General features: G+C 35.7%; 1 protein-coding gene across 4 annotated transcripts in view; it reads left to right on the top strand.

Annotated features, from left to right (window-relative positions):
* EcR (Ecdysone receptor) overlaps positions 1-17,158 on the top strand; it is a 225,986-nt gene that overhangs the window by 119,051 nt on the left and 89,777 nt on the right. For all 4 annotated transcript variants that reach the window (XM_076113632.1, XM_076113634.1, XM_076113631.1 and 1 more), the window contains one exon: positions 4,025-4,309. In XM_076113632.1, the coding sequence (XP_075969747.1) occupies positions 4,081-4,309 (229 nt within the window). In that variant the 5' untranslated portion in view covers positions 4,025-4,080. The remainder of the gene's footprint in view (positions 1-4,024; positions 4,310-17,158) is intronic.

Raw genomic sequence — 17,158 nt, 5'->3', positions numbered from 1 at the left:
AAATTAGGGTTATGTTATGGCCCAACTCCGGATGCAGTTTGATTTTATGATTCCAGTGGCGCCGTGACGGAGACTCGTTTCATTATATTATCGTCAATGCAGTTAAATAAGTCATTTTGCACTTGAAATGTCATTCTTTACTGTAATACCATATCAGAAGTGAAGACCGTTGCCATAAAGCGACGAGCAAACGGATAACAATCTCTGTAAACGAGCAAGCTTCATTACACTTGGAACCACTTCTTACTTAGCAACAAAGTTGAGTCGCCTACTTTTAACTGACATACTTGCATTCGCATTGATGAAGCGAAAGTGGTATAGCAGGTCGGTTAGATACTTGCAGATTTACAGTCTAAAAATTTTATACATTAACTTTCACTGGCTGAAAAAACGGCCGCAAAAAATGTGCAGCTGTGGGAAACTGTGTCATCATCGCACTTTTACTTACATCCCATGGTTACGGACTTGGAATACATTTGCCTATCGTTCTAAGGTATTACGCATTCGATAGTAACAAGCTATTACGCTATGTTAACCATGTTTATGTCTGCGTGAAGAGGTGTAGTGTGTGAGAGAAAGCAAGGCGACATTGGGCCGGTATCGGCAGAAGTGGGTTGGTTTGGTTGAGGCGGCGGCGGCGGCGCGCGCGCAAGTAGGTGAGCGTGTCGAGGTCGTGACGTCACCCGCTTTCTCTGCGCCCGCGCGTTGTGCAACAGCGCCGCTGCTGCGCCGAACATTGCACCGTGCACCCTCATGTGTTGTTTCAAAGTTTCGACAGTCATGTCAACAACCTTTGCTTTACACTGTTTTGTTCCCGTGAATGTATGAATTGTGAGCTAATCTGTTTAATGAATGAGCCGAAATGTAATTTAAATATTACTAGAAAAGTTTTGTTTCTTAACATACAATGCTCTAAAGTAGGCAACACCTAAAAAAATACACTTAATCAATATTAATTTGGGAAAATACCACAAAACGGATATACGGCGTACATATTATTTCCGTAAACGTTATCAATTAGATGACTCATAGTCATCTACAAAGCGACATCGTTTTTATTACACCGTCTGATAGTCCACCTCATTTTTTCAATTGTAATATAAACAGCATTACTTTAAAGTAAAACAACGAAGAAAGGGAATTGAAAAGAAGGTACAATTAGATGCTTATTTTTTCTGATGAAACTTCAGCTGTAGAAGGGTGGGTGAATCTAGATTTCAACGCTAGAGAATTGTTTTAACACTGTATTAACTAGAACAATAGTTATTTATTAGAAACATGTGCACCAACAGATATAACACATCACTCAACGCAGCGGCGACTGAGCACAAAATCGCGTGTTTTGCATATTTATATTTTATGTTTTGTCGTAAAATGTTTAAAGTTGCAAGGTTTATTGTGCAGCCCATAAAATGTGAACAAACTAACATAGTGTGCAGTCCAGTTTACATACATATATTTATCTAAACACAACTCGTGAGCACATAAAGCCATGATTCATTCCCAGATTATCGAAAGGTTGTGGGACCGATTAGTCTTCGAAAAAAGGTCGCTGCTCAACTCGAAGGGACCTCTAAAATTAAATAAACGTCCCATAAAGTATAATTCCAGTTCTAAGCAAAGCCACAAATGCGTTATAAACAACTTTAGGGGCCTTTCTAAAATTCAGATTCTGTGAATCGGTGAACGACCTCCGAATGTCAATTGAGACAAATATAAACATGAAAGTTTTGTTTACTTATTTACGAATTCATATATTATGGACAACCCAAATTAAATGACTCATCACCGTTGGAGAATTATCAATAAAGATACGGTTAATTTATAAACCTCAACAATTTAGTTCAAAATAAATTGATTTCATATTTTGTTTGTAAAGACGATTAAAATATTAATTAGGCATTGCTCAAAAATTATGACGCCATAGTCAATCAAAAATCTTGCAACAGTGACAGAAAGTTGAATAAACTCTCTCGTAATTATGTAAACACGGATACATAATATTGCAGAATACAAATCGGAACTACTCGCAGAAAACTGTAAACCAAAGCTAGCTATGCGTTTAAGTTCCTCGCCTTCCCTGGATTGCTCGAACTCTTAAAACAAGACATTCCAACAACACTCAATAAGTATAAGGTAGGATTTTTTTTCCGGCACCTATCACATCATGGGAAATCACACATTTGTACGATGCAAATTCATATCAACATTTTGTGTGTTTTTCCAAAGACTCGTCTGTGAAATACCAAATATTTTTTAACCACACGTTAAAGCAAGTGGCATTGAACCGTACTACCCACAATAAAACCTTCCAAGTTTACGAGTGGCGCTGCACAGCAATTGTTAACATCCCGGGAATGTCCGGATTGTCCGGGATGACGTTGTAGCACAACACTACGATACGAGCGGTCTAATCCGACTGTGGTTTATGACCACGATCGCCTTAGATACGACTCGCTTTACTATACGTAACGTAATCTTTGCACCAAGGATATAAGAACAAATGTGTATAAATGAGTAATTAAAAATTATAACAGCGAATGTTATTTGTATTAGCAATGTCAAAGGAAATAAAGGTACCTATTTGTACAGAATAAGTTTTTAAAACTGATGAAATGATCGAATATGGTCCGAAAGAGGAATTGTATAGAATGTAATGTAATGAAATAAATGATAATTTTGATCTATTTTTTTAAATGAAAGGACCTATGACTGTATTTTATACATTTAGATGAATACCGTAAAGTGAAAAATAAAAGAGAAAGTGCCAAAAGTTAAGCTAGTTTATCTTGTACAAATACACCTACAACATTTTATAAACTGTAATGTTGTGCTTTAAAAATGATAATGTATAATTAAATTATAATGATGATTATTTGAATGATCAATAATAAAAATATGTAGCTTTCCTTGTCTTTGAATTATAAATTCTGGTTTTAATTATAGGGCAGTACACACGATTATTACTACCGGTGTAATTCTATAGGGTAATAATTTCCCTTTTTTTCTCACCGTTGTAAAATGTTAATGTTATAACTACCATTAGGAGCATTAATATTATCTAAGTATATGAAGGTGGTTTCCTTCGACTATTAAATAATAATAAAAACGTTATTTGTTACAACTTTTTCTTCAAGTATTCGTTTAAGTTAAACTATAAATCGCTTGAAAAAGAAAACTGATTCGTTAAGGGCAAAATAAGTTTTCTTTAATGCAAATTTATATCGTAAACTTATGATCACATTAAATCAAAATTTACCAAACATTACTTTATGAGCTGTCCAATAATATAATATAAATAATATAATGCTAATGCTATTTTCACGAAACGTTATCATTTTCCCGTCTTTTAAATAAAATGCAACATTCCATATCTTTTAAAGGTTTATTCTTTAACACATTGGCAAACTTCCCGCGAAAGAAAAACAAACAGTCTTACAACAAAGGCTTCAATCTTTCGTTGCCAAACCTTAGCTTAGCTTATCTCATGATGAGATCAAGATCGTTACGGCCATGGGAATCAAACCCTCGGCCATTCGATTGTAGGATTACTAGCAATTGTCATTGGCATTACTTAATGCCGATTGAGATAATAAGGCCCGATTTCCACCAGTTCGGAAAAGTATCGAGTAGCTTAACAGACGATATAGCAGATAGGTTATCTGACAATTAATCATACGCTGCGAAACTAGCCAGTAAACTTGTGTATATTATGAGTAAAATTGACTTATGCAACTACATCTTTTGAACTACAAATAGCGTTACCTGTCTAACAAAATCCCTGAGTAGGTCTACAACGTGCAGAGCCTAAATGGAAATGCGCTGTCAGTACTGCCTTTTCGCTTCTGTAGGTATTGCCGTCTACTTAGTATCGTATAATATCATTTAGTGAGAGAAAAGAAAAATATTATTAAATGATCGATGTTTATGATTAGGTAACCTACAAGTCCTAAAATTGGATCAATGTGTCCTCATAGATATTATGATAAAGCCACATTATTAAAGTGATAATTTGTCTTTGCAGAAGTGTGGAGCGCGGGCGGCGGGGCCGGCAGCGCGGCAGCATGCGGTAGCAGCGGCATGGACCTCAAGCACGAGGTGGCGTACCGTGGCGTGTTGCCGGTGAAGGCCGAGCCTGGGGTCTCGCACAACGGCCACCAAGCCAACGGCCACGTCAGAGACTGGATGGCGGGCGGCGCAAGCGCGGGGTCGCCGTCGCCGGGACCCCCGCAACCACAACCTAACAATGGCTACTCATCGCCGCTGTCCTCCGGTAGCTACGGGCCCTACAGTCCTAATGGAAAAATAGGTAAGTTCACAGTTCTTTCACAACCCTAAGCACCTGCATATGTGATTGTTCAGCGTAGACCCTCTCACAATACGAGAGGAGACCCTGGGCGGGGAGAACAAATAGCTTATTTTGTTGAACAATTACTTATAATATGTTTGCATGAGTTGTCTGTGTCTAAATGAATTTTCATCATCACCGTAAGCTAAAAAATGAGTTTCATTTAGCCACAAAGGTTTTAGTAAATTAAACTCAACGTTCAAGTAAAAACAGCCGTCTAATAAAAAGCGCACTCTAAAATATTAGTTTCTACCAGTTTCTACACACGAATATATCAGTATTATGTGTTTTTTACTAACATTTCCGTGTGGTAAATCTATTTTGATTTTGGTCAATGTTTAAAAACGAAACCACATTTTTACGACTACAGTAATTATCAGTTGGACTTCAAAGGAGAGATAAAGACAGGAAACAATTTATTGCCCATGTAGTTGACACTGAGTGACTGCAAATTTCGCAAAAGTGCGCATATTTGTCACTACGTTTATAAACAACTGATTAATGTTATCATTCACCTTGAACGCGAGTTAATAGTCAGGAGTGTGTTTTTAAATTCTAACAGAAAACCACATGTCTTGTGGAAACAATGTCAGTGCATACGCCCTAGTTTTCATAATGTGACCGAACTTAATTGTGTAACAGCAGGGGGCTGAGTGAAGAACAGTAATCTCTCATTGAATGCATGACCCACATAGTGTAGTAACAAAGAACTACAATAGTCCATTTCCCAACAACCTTCAGCCATTAATGATAGCCCCACGGGGAGTAGGAAATGCACATTACGCTCGCACGGTTACCATATGCCGACCGAAGTAACGGCACAGTCAGCAATCCTTTCATAAGACTAGTCATCAGCCATTGTGCGACACTCCGCTAGAATTGTAAATGTGACCATAAAACCTGACAATCACTGAACATAAAAGAATTGAGGATACACTGTGCCTACATACTCTTCAAAGAAACTCAAGAACATATTACGTTATTAAATACCATTCTTGTTGATTGCTAGTACTATTTTAATGGTGATAGTGTTTATCTTTGAGTTTTCTATTATATTTGCTTTGACGTTGTACTTTTTGAATGGAAAAATAAAACAAATGAAGACTCAACAGCGTTACTAAAATAGTAATAAAATTATGCTTTACCACATACTATACCTTCGCTTGAAAACTAATCCAAACAAACCACCAAAAGCAAAAACACCCAACTCCTCAATCTCTATTAATCTTTGACAACGAAAGGACCATTTGAGCGGCCATTTTTGTGGCGCACAGAACGTAACGAAGGTCCCCGGTCCTCGCATCACTGATCGCTTGACATGATAGACGTCACGATTTATATGGAACCGAGGGACAGCTTTATATCGCCGAATAACGTGTCAAGACGAACGATACCGCTGAAAAATGGGATCCTTGCCGAATTATCATAATTTCCTTTTTCCCAGTGATATAAAAAATAGTAAAAATATGTGGAAATATAATTCAAATCCACATAACATACGTTCAAATATAGATTCTGTCAGTTTATGAAACACACCTATTTGATTGGCTAGATCTAGGTCAGAACATCCAATATTCTACTACTGAAAACTCATTCATTATTTGGCCGCAATGAATACTTTAACCCATTTGATGATCTATTTTCGCGCTAGTGATTTAGCCATGAACTTTGTGATTGATAGATGTAAATATGACACGACACTGGGGGAATACCGATACATCTAGATGCTCCACGTGACGTTATTGCCAATTGGGATCACGTGTGACATCTAAATGTATCGGCATTCTGTTCCAATGACCATGACAATTTCTTTGAAATTCGGTCGTAAACATACTTATTTGTTTGAGAGTCATTCGTGAAAGTAAAATTTCTGGCTATAAGCAATTGATTTAGATTCAAATTATTCAATAACATACATTTTCAGTTATCGTGTAACAATAACTCGTTATTTTGCGATAAAATATTACCTACTCTACAATAAAAATTGATTAGATTGACAATTTTCACGTGTGATAATATTATTGAGTTCAATCCACATTCCAACCTATAAAAACATTTACATTATAAAGTTATCAAATAAATTTTATCTTAAAGGTTATCTGAGTAATTTTCCTTTTGGACGGAAACAAAATATAATTGTCGAAAACAGTTTTGGTCGTCAACATGGTACAGTAGTTAAGAACAAGTAATATTATGACTACAGGTTGGCAGTTTAAATATTTACAATAACGTGAGCGACCTCTTGCGACCTCATCGCCACTGACGATCCGCACCCAAGGACACTGCCACTGTTTACTTTACTCGTTTGTATTATTAACACATTCGCCAACCAACCTAAATAGATCCATCAAGATTCATCTAATTTCCCCTCCGCAACCTAATTACATAAGACACGCGGGAATCACGAAGGCTCACGCGACACTGGCCGACATCTTTATCAGCACTGAGGATGGTTTTTTTTCCGTGTTCAACGTTATCGTGCAAAGTGATAATGAGGGCAACGACCTAACTATTGCGTGATTTAGATAGCAATGCCGTCATATAGATATTTTCGTACTCGTATCTCTGAAAGTGTTTGATGTACACAAATAAAGCGTTGGGAAGGAAAGAAAGCAACGAATGTTAATTTTCCCGTCCACTAACCCCATTAACATAGCAGTAACAATTCAAAATAAAATGAGACTGTTATGGGCGTTGGTAAATCGTTAACGTCAAGTCGGAGATTTTCCATTACCCGTATACGAAGTCAAATTAGCCGCGAGGTCAGGCCGAGTTCGCGCTCCTCCGCTAACAAACCTAGGAAAACACGTTATTTGAATGTCTGAGCACAACAGACGTGGATTGATGTATGTAATGAGGACTAGAGGCTGGTGCGCATTAGCACGGGAGCTCGCACTTTGCGCTGTTGTTAACCCCAACAGATAATATATTATTCAAGATTTTTCAGCATCCTCTCTCCCTTCATTACAAGAGCTGCTACAAAGGTTTCTAGACACGGCGGTGTAGTGAGAGTGGTTTAGAAGATGTATTAAAATTTTATACAATATCTTAGAGCTATTAAAAGGGATCATTTAAAAACTTGGAATAATGTTATTTACATACTAACTTCGACTTATTCCAATTTTGCCACTGCTTGATATTTTGCTATTTCAGTCTGTAATTAGAGCAGCTACCTATACTCATTTTTTCAATTCTGAAGATGTCAGACCAACTAAATGCACATAACATATTATACATACCGCTGAAAATATGTTTGTATCCTTGTTCTGCTAAAAGCTCTGCGATGCAACGTGTGTTCCTCATTATTTTCTCGTTAAGATTTATTCGACGATATTTCCGTCCCATGAGAGGTTTTTGCTCAAATAAAACGACTGCTAATACCCACAGACGTTGCATTTAGAGATGAGAGGGCGCGAGCAAAAAATATTATAAGCTAAGATTATTAGATACACGCTAACTATAATAAATGTAATTAAAGAGAAATTAAAGCATCGTTAGTTCGCATTATCCTTTGTCGATCGGTACGAATGAATGACTCGAATAAACATAAAGGACTATGGGCGGAATCGTCCCCACCCATCAACAAAAATGAAATGTAGCTCAATTGATATATCTTGGCAAGACGATATTTTTATACTATGGCGACATTGCCCAAATGCATGGGGTTCTCATAGTATCTTACGTTTAAACAAATATCTCGTAAACGTATTATTGACGACTAATTCCAAAATACATGCTCATTTATTTATTAATTAGTGCACAGCGGCGGACGCCGCATGCACATAAAGATAGCTGGGTACAAAATAACCCCCTCCCCCCGCTCTCCAACCCACGATTTTAGATCTGTTCAGATTTTAATCTGCCAGCGCATCTGTTAGACAGCATTATAATTGACGAGTAAAAATAATTATTGAAATATGAAATCAATAACATGTATTAACCATATAATGGAAATGATATAAGTATAATATATACATATGAGTGCCTCTGTGGCGCGGTCGGTAGTATATGCGACTGCGGTGCGAGAGGTCTCGGGTTCGAATCCTGGGTCGGGCCAAACAGTCTTTTCTGAGATTTTCTGTTAAGAATTTCCTAGAGATTGCCCGGAGTTAGGAAGTTGAGGTCGAAGACCTCCGTGTCTCGGAGAGCACGTAAAGCCGTCGGTCCTGCGCCTGACCTCTCACTGGTCGTGTCGGTTATCCGTCCCACCAAACTATGAGAGTGATGGAATAGAGAGTGTACCTGTGTATTGTGCACACACTTGGACACTATAAACAAAGTCCGGCACAGATGGCCAGTTTCAATGAAACTGACCGCCGTAGCCGTATATCGGCTAGGAGGACATTATTATACATATGAGTTAGTACTGTAATATAACAATAATGTTAAAATAACTTACAAATGTAAAATAAAAATATACGTTAAATAATAATTACAAATTGTTTTTTTTTTTAAATATACATTCCCACTGATTTATCAAAAACAAAGGATTTTAATTAAATAGGGGGCACTTTATGAACACGTTGGTATCAGTTCCATGTTTGTTGGTAGGTGGGGACGGAGCCCATACATTTTTGCCCATAGTCCTTTTCAGTGGAGATCAGTTAAGAATGAATTAAACAAAATGTCAGTTACGACAATCGCTGATAGAAGCTTTTATTTTGTTTTTTAGCCGGGAATGCTTAGCGCTCGGTCGCACGGCAGCCAACGATCGAGGGCAACAAATAAAATAAAAAATACAGCGCCATATCTCACAGGCAGTTTGAGAGCGCAATCGCGGTATTTAAAGAATTCTAATTTGATTTTCGGAATGGACGCACCGAAATGCATCTGTTGTGTGGGAGGAACAGGCATTAATATTGTTCAATAAAGTTTGTGGAATCGTTTTTGTAAGTTTCATTTGGTTGTTCATAACGCGCTGTAAAACTGATTTGTACGAGCCAAAGTATATTTCCTCTAATAACAAGTAATAAAACGCGAAGAAATAAAATCTTGTTCGATGCGCAACGAGACAAGGCAATAGCCATAACTTTCTCGAAGGTTTACGCGCCGTCGATGAAATATTTGTGTGGTATTATTTTACAACGACTAAGCTTAGCACTCAGTACGATGCAGATGTACGTAACAAACTGCCGGTTTTATGCCCTGCCTCTGTTTAATTTATAATGCAACTGTGCACTGAACTCGGAGACTTAGCATAACTTAAGTAATTAAACTGCAGCTAATATAGCACTCAATACTGGCTCTCTTCCGCACAAGAGAGCATATTTTAATAAAACGTTGTCATTTTACGTTTCTTTTACATGTCGTTCTGCAAAAATAATATTCCGTTACTATACTCTCGTCATCAGAACAAAATGCTGTTCTTTTTCCCATATTATTCTCTTTTACATTAATGCAACGTTAGAGTTTGAAAGTTATGGTTTAATTAAATCAATTATTGTATTCCTTCAAATATTCAAGTTCAACTTTGAACTTGGTTGTAAGAAGCTAGCTGAAAACGTAATAACCAATATACGACTCGTGATCAAGTCTTTAATTTATTTTATAGATCGTCCTCGTCCAAGAAACTATACAATATATTACAAGCTTTACAGTATACAAAGTAGTTCACTAACTACACTTCAGTATTCTTTGTCTGCGTTCAAAACATGCTGTATTTTTCCGTAGAAAGCCATTGAAAATTCAATGATTTCTGACATGTTATTGCTGTATGCATTATTTCGAGACGTTTCCAAGATTGTAAATCAATGGAAGCACTCCAGGGACGACTAAATGAGCTTCTATAATAGGTAGGAAAGCAATAAAATGCTCTTGAAGGAGAAAACATTGATTTGTATCTAGAAATGCACCGTTTTATTGAAGATTGCGGAAATATTGCAGATTTCAAATTGTGGTTACAAATTTTCATTTAACTTAGAATGGATTGTAAAATGTCAATAGAATAGCTCATAAGAAGGAAATAACGATATTCTAGCAACCTAAACTATTGGCAAAGTTGAGAGCTATTCTGATCACATATTTCAGCCAGTATTTTCAGTTAGTCATGTTTATTCTTGCATCCTAATGCATTTGCAGTCTACCGTTTTCTGACATTCTAAACAGCGATTTGAAGTAACGTATTGCTTCCTCAATCATTACACGAAACTGCCAAGCTCTTTTAAATATTTATTATTTGTTAATACTTCTAAGGATTTGTTCTTTAATCTTTAAGTCACCTTAACATGCAAAGGCAATACCTAATCCCCTAATTAAAATTCATTTGGAATACAAATCCTTAGTTTAAATCTTTCAACTCTTGTTTTAGTGAACATTATTTATAGTCGGTGTTATTAATCCTTGTGAATTATTCATAGTGTAGCCTGAGTTCCTAGGTATATAGATACCTGACAAAAGGGCTAGTTATTCGGCGAGAATTTACGATGGGATTTCATGCCGTAAATTTTATTGCTCGCGCAGATGTTCTCATGGTAAACGTTATATAGTACTATGCATATGCATATTATTTTATTGTACAGATTCTGTGACCTCATCGGATGGCATGTTAATGTCGTTCTACCTGAGAACTGTGGCTTTAACTGAAACGAACTTGTTGAAATCAACTTTATTTCTGTTTTTAGGGAAGGATTAATATGAAAACTGTCTAAGAACTACCTATAGTAATAGAAAAAACTGACTAAGGTTTCAAAAAGGATTAATGCTGCCTATCGTCAGTCGTATCTAAATATTTTTCTGCATCTAAATAACAACAGACTTAAAACCTAAAATAGAATAATAGATCAGCGCCTCTAGCTGGGAACCATTTTTGCAGTACATTTTAAATATCAAACTCTCGATATAGAACGGCATAAATAAAAACCATAAAACTATTTCACATACGACCTATAAAAATTGTAGAAAATCTAGCGCTATTTTAACATACAAAGGGTACACATTGACCGGAAACGCGTCCTATAAACAACAATAAACATAATGTTATTACAAATCGTTGTGATATCGGTCCAGTAGTGCACGACATATTTATTATGTAAATATGTATAGGAGCGAATAGGTCAAAATACTAAGAACATTCGCGTAATGGCTGCCAAGTTGGCAACGAGTGTGCTTCATTGACTTGTTTTATTGCATAACATCTAAGGGCTGAAACGCGTTGCAGATAACTTGTTTTCAGACCAACGATACCGTAGTGCGATTTTCTACAGTCGGTACTATCGACTAATAAGCGTTAAACATTAAAAACAATATATTGTGCTTGCATATTCCGCTAGGGGCGCTGATTTTGTCGACAGCTAACCGGTTGTCGATTTTCGATAGTAGTAGAAGATAGCCTTATATAAATTTTCAGTTTTTAATACCAAGTAAAGTGATGACTTCAATCCCCGTCTACTATAAATTTGTAATTCACTTATATTCTAGCGAGGAATCAATGTTTAAGAAGACCTGAAATAATATCAAATGTCTAGAAGGATTCCAAAAACATTTCTCACATACGTTTATTTCAGTTTATCATTTCGAACACGTAAAATACACCGCCAATTACTTCAAATTACAAGCTATCTACGTAATAGATCCCATTGCTTAGAAACAGCAGCACGAACGAAGATAATATACTCTAATATATCAATAGCGTGCTTTCCAACGATGTTATAATCACTATTGTGTATCTTAGGGGCCAAGGCCGTACACCCGTGTGAACTGGTGCACTTCAGTGTGGCGCAACCTTTACCATCGTATCGACCAAATCTAAACAGTCGTTAGCACGCCGATGGATTGCACCTTTATACACAAGTTTATGTAGTCTTCATACAACTTTTTAATTGGCTGTGACTGATAAAAAGTGAATCGAAGATTTGCATGAATATCTAAACGTTCATTTTGAAGGTAATGCCTGACATAAATAAAACATATTGCAATTGTAACAAAAATTAAGCGATATTTCTTTGATATGTAACTTTTTTACTATGAAGTACTCATAAATTGATATTAAAAAAAATTGATTAAGTATATTTTTTGTATAAACTAGTCCCTGTAAAATATTTGCAATTATTTGTGATAGTTAGTCTCTATGAAAATATTTGCATTAGTGGTTCTTTAGCTTCTGCCACAATAAGCTGTGCGCAAATATGATTTATAATTTCTTATTCCTCCATTGTGATACCAACTAGAGCCAAAGTATACACTCGATTTCCTTCCCACACTTTAAAGAATCGTCAACCATCATCCGATGTGACTTTGTAAAAAAGTGATGAATGGGTGTACATAGTACATCGTGTGTAGTATGAATGCGTGATAGTGAGCCACGATGTTCGACCTTGTGACAAAGGATACACGCAACATTACATAGTCAGGGCTGACACATGTGCACGTTGTTCTGCTTTCCACAGGATTTTCCACGATGAAAAAGGTCAGATATTCAATGTCTGTATGTGTAGCGCGATTCTCTACAACTATCGACTATCGACAACAGGCTAGCTATCGAGTAATTTTAAATGAAAATCGTATCAGCGCCCGCTAGAGGCGAGATGCGTTACATTTTAAATGTCAGACTTTCGATGCTCGATAGTAACAACTGCACAGTTACAGTTGTCATTGGCAGATCATTAGATTTAACAGTAATTTCTACAGTAGGTACTAACTACCAAACATTGCCAACTTCCAAATGCTTTAGAGAATTACCAAAGTAATTTAAACCATTTATTATGCACTCCATGTTACACTTACGCATTTTTACAAAACCTTAATCTTCTCTACACAAAATGAGCTCATAACAGCGGCATATCTATCTACTTTCCCAGTATTTTACTCAAATTTGGACAGCCCTGTAATACAAATCGTACTTACGACTTTCATTGTGTCGTCTGTACTGGGTCATTGAATAGTTGTTGCTAAGCCATTTTGCCCTCTAAAAAGGGTGATGAGTTTGACATTCGTCGTATTGACTTTGTTTGTCTTTGCTCTATTGTTGGGATCAACTGGCGATTGTTTAATCAACGTGTTAGGTACACATTTACATCCTTTAGAAATATGGAAGTCGTTATGAGTATTTTATTGCTGTTAATCATAGCTTTAGCTGTTGTAGAGATCAAGATATCGAAAAGTGAATAATGTGATGAAATTAAGAGGCTTCATATTATGTCTAGTTGCTTATAAGAAATTACTCTCGAAAATTCAAAGTTCCTATAAATAAAAATCTTTTAGTTTACCGCTCAATTAAAAAGAATTTCGCCATTTTTGTAAACCCTCAACTTTTGAATCATAATCAAGTTTTATACTGGAAAAAAGGCAATGTAATTCGAAAACAAATGCGTAGAAAATACTCAATTTCTATTCATTGCTAAGAATTTCGTAAAATTATTCTAATTTAAGAAAGAACGACTCGTGCGTCGTATAGGTCATTGGTAGATTATTTACATCATTCGTTCAAATATAAATACATTCATATATCGTTATATTATAATCAGTAACGGTTGGCCCCTATTTTGTCAGTCATTATTGATATATTCCTAACTTATATATTACTTTCTAAATATTTATTTATTGACATTTAACATGACCGCTAACAGTTATAGTAACTGGCTGAATAGCTTCAACACTTTTTAACTAAACCACTCTAGAAACATATTTTATTACTTTCTAAGAAGTAAGAAATATATTTAATGGTTTAAATTCATTCCCAATGGCTTACCTACATTTTCAAAATAATAAAAAGATATATTATGTTCCTAAATCGTCAAATATCAGCTGTCTAATAAAATCATAATAAAATGATAATTCTTCAGCCTTCCCATTACTTTAGAAAACATTAATTTAATAGTGTTTTTCGACACGGAAAGACATTTTTAAAATGAAACGTTTCAGTTTAAATAGGTCACAATTGCGAAAGAATGTTGTGGAATAAATCTCGAAAGTTCTCTCACCTACTTTGATGCAAAATATTTTCTTTTCTTCAAAGCGTAAAGACATAATACTAAGAAACAGTTCTTTATTATGTACTTTCGGATTTTAATGTATGGAACAACATACATGTACAAAGAGAAAATCATAAGTATTATGAGTTAAATTTATTTCTGTAGAAATAACATTCTGAAGTACTTAAAAAAATAGTCTATTTACCATACTAAGAAGTGCAATAAATAGACAATATTTTGTTATTAGAAAGGCACGTTAAATGGTAATTGCGATGTGCCATCAGTATATCGTGCAAAATAATTGACATTTATATATTTAGTAATAAAATGTCATTTATTTGTTGCAATAAAGTGTGAGAGATGTGTCGCGTGGGCGCAGGCCGGAGTGCGAATAATGGTGAGCACGCGCATAACAAACGACGCCGACAAATTCCATTGTGGAGGATCGTGCGCGGAATTGATGCGTGAACAATTGCAATATATAGCAGGGCTACGAACCAAAAGTATAGGAATGCAACTTTATAATATAGTTATTTATGGCATTTACAAATGATGCCTAAAATATGATTAATTATATTGGCCTACCCCCATGAGAAATATGAAAATGAAAAATAACTTGATGTAGTTTTGTACATACTCGTATGTTATTAGTATTTAAGAAGACAATCTTGAAGTATTTACAAGGTAAAGTTTTCTTCTTGATGAAAAGGAAATTCTATCAAAATGACTTCTAATCTGTCTAAAAGTGTTGTAAGGTGACGTTAGGAAGTAATGTAGCAGCTGTAAAACAATGAAAGAAATCATTACGATGCCCTATTGACCTAAATACATATTCGTGTGTTATTCTTTTCTTTCTCTTTGTTCTGGCTAATTGCCATTCCACGGTTTTGATTGGATACTGTCAAAAAACATCAAAAGTGCAGTCGGACATCCCTATCTGCGATATCTACAAGGGCTTCCAATTTAAAAACCTAATCAAATTTTATCAATTCCGAATACCACGCCGTTGGTCACGATCGAGACGGGCAATACTGTGACAACCTTGTATTGAAAGACATATAAATAATACTGCTTCACCTACATATATGTATGTGGACCGACAATCGTAACACGCACACATAGGTACATATTGAGATGTACCCACGCACACAACCGTGAAGACAATTCATCGCATTGTTTGTTTATTTACGGGCACCCATCCGTGTAATTACTTTCAGCTTAGTTTGTCGTAAACGATTACATCCATCGCGTCCGTCATTCTTGATTCAACTTCTAATAAAAATTATGCTTGTACCTTTCGTCAAGAATGAATCACTTTGAAAAGGATGCCTTATATTAAGTAGTGCGATTCTCTACAGTCAGTACGCACGAATATCGAGAGTTTGTTATTTGTATTTGTTCTTCAAAATTAGTTTCTGCTAGAACCGTTAGAGGCGCTGATCACATTTTTATGCATGTTTGTCAATAGCTAGACAGTTGTCGACAGTCAACAGGATAAAAGAGAAGCATAGAGAGAAGTTTTGACGTCAACTAACTAACGATTCCTTTATTGTGCTCGCAGCGCTCCTAGCCGACGTTTAAGAAACTAACATAATAGGGAAATCTAAATGTCAAACACTATCAAGTATTCCACAATGACTAGAACGAGGAGCTCTTCACAATCGGGATTCAGAGCGTATTGATACGACGGCAGTAAGAATACACTTTCATATTACAACGATTCCTAAAGAATGTTTCGTACTTACAACAACTTTACGGTATTCAATATTAAAGGGTTTATGTTTATATTTCGCATTAAAAGAACAAAAGAAAGCTTTGTTCTTTGTTCACATACGATTTTATCAGGATAAAGATATGTGATGGAATTCTAAACATACCGGAACGTACCTTGCAAACCGCTCTACCCAATTTTGTTTAAGCATCTTATTATATAGGAGTACGTAAATTGTATGAAACGTAAAAAGGTTTCCAAGTCCCAATTTATTTTGAGTCCAAAGTACAAAAGAAAGCACTTATTCAATAAGAATCTGGATTAGGCGACTTAAAGGATTCAGGAAAAGTTCTCAAACAAAATATCTTTTCTTAAGAAGTTTGTTTCAAATTGGACGGTTAATAAATGAATAAAGGAACCGTTTATAATGGATTCTAGCTAAATATTATGTTCTTGAAGTGAACGTTGTGTAAGTTGTGAAAGAGTTGTAGAGATAATTTGGGTTGAGTAGTAACACAAGTTAAACAAATTACGATTTTATAGTAGATTGGATGAAAATGTTGTACAACAAAGTCTTTGCTTTAATGGCATTTTGTATACTTAAAAAAAAATGATTTGTCATATTAGTAGTTATGCGAAACTCGACTTTAATAATGGTTACCTGCGGGCTTATCATGTATCTCAGTTGACAAGTATTGTGGTCACTATTAAGTACATTGCTGCTTTGACATAACTTGTTAATCACTAAAATCTAAGTGACGAAACAATGTACAGAATGGCTTTCAAATAGTTGTCAATTGAAATACGTAATATATACATATATATATACGTAATATATACGCCCCAGGTATTAACTCGGTTACCAAAACTCCCAAAAACAATATTCTGATTTTTGTATTTCTTCGTAGCTACTTACCTTGTTATGATACCTAAGAAAATAGCTAACCTTAAAATAGAGCTATTCAGTGATATTATCGTACATTTAGCAGAGATTATCGCTTTTGTCTGAGCGTATCAGCACATACGATACAACGCTACTTAGGTTTAATAGTCACGATTGCTACTCGGGGCCTAATGGTGTTAACTTCAACCAAATTGCACGTTAGAGCCCTTGCACACGTCACACCGTTCTGCAACAGATACCTCGTAATTGGATGTTTTCGTATTGCATTGTTTTTTCGCAACTTCTTT

The sequence above is a fragment of the Anticarsia gemmatalis genome, chromosome 4 (genome assembly GCF_050436995.1).
Source record: "Anticarsia gemmatalis isolate Benzon Research Colony breed Stoneville strain chromosome 4, ilAntGemm2 primary, whole genome shotgun sequence".
In the NCBI taxonomy this organism is placed as follows: Eukaryota; Metazoa; Arthropoda; class Insecta; order Lepidoptera; family Erebidae; genus Anticarsia; species Anticarsia gemmatalis.
Note: the sequence above shows the minus strand (reverse complement) of the source record. Positions and strands in the feature narration are given on the sequence as shown.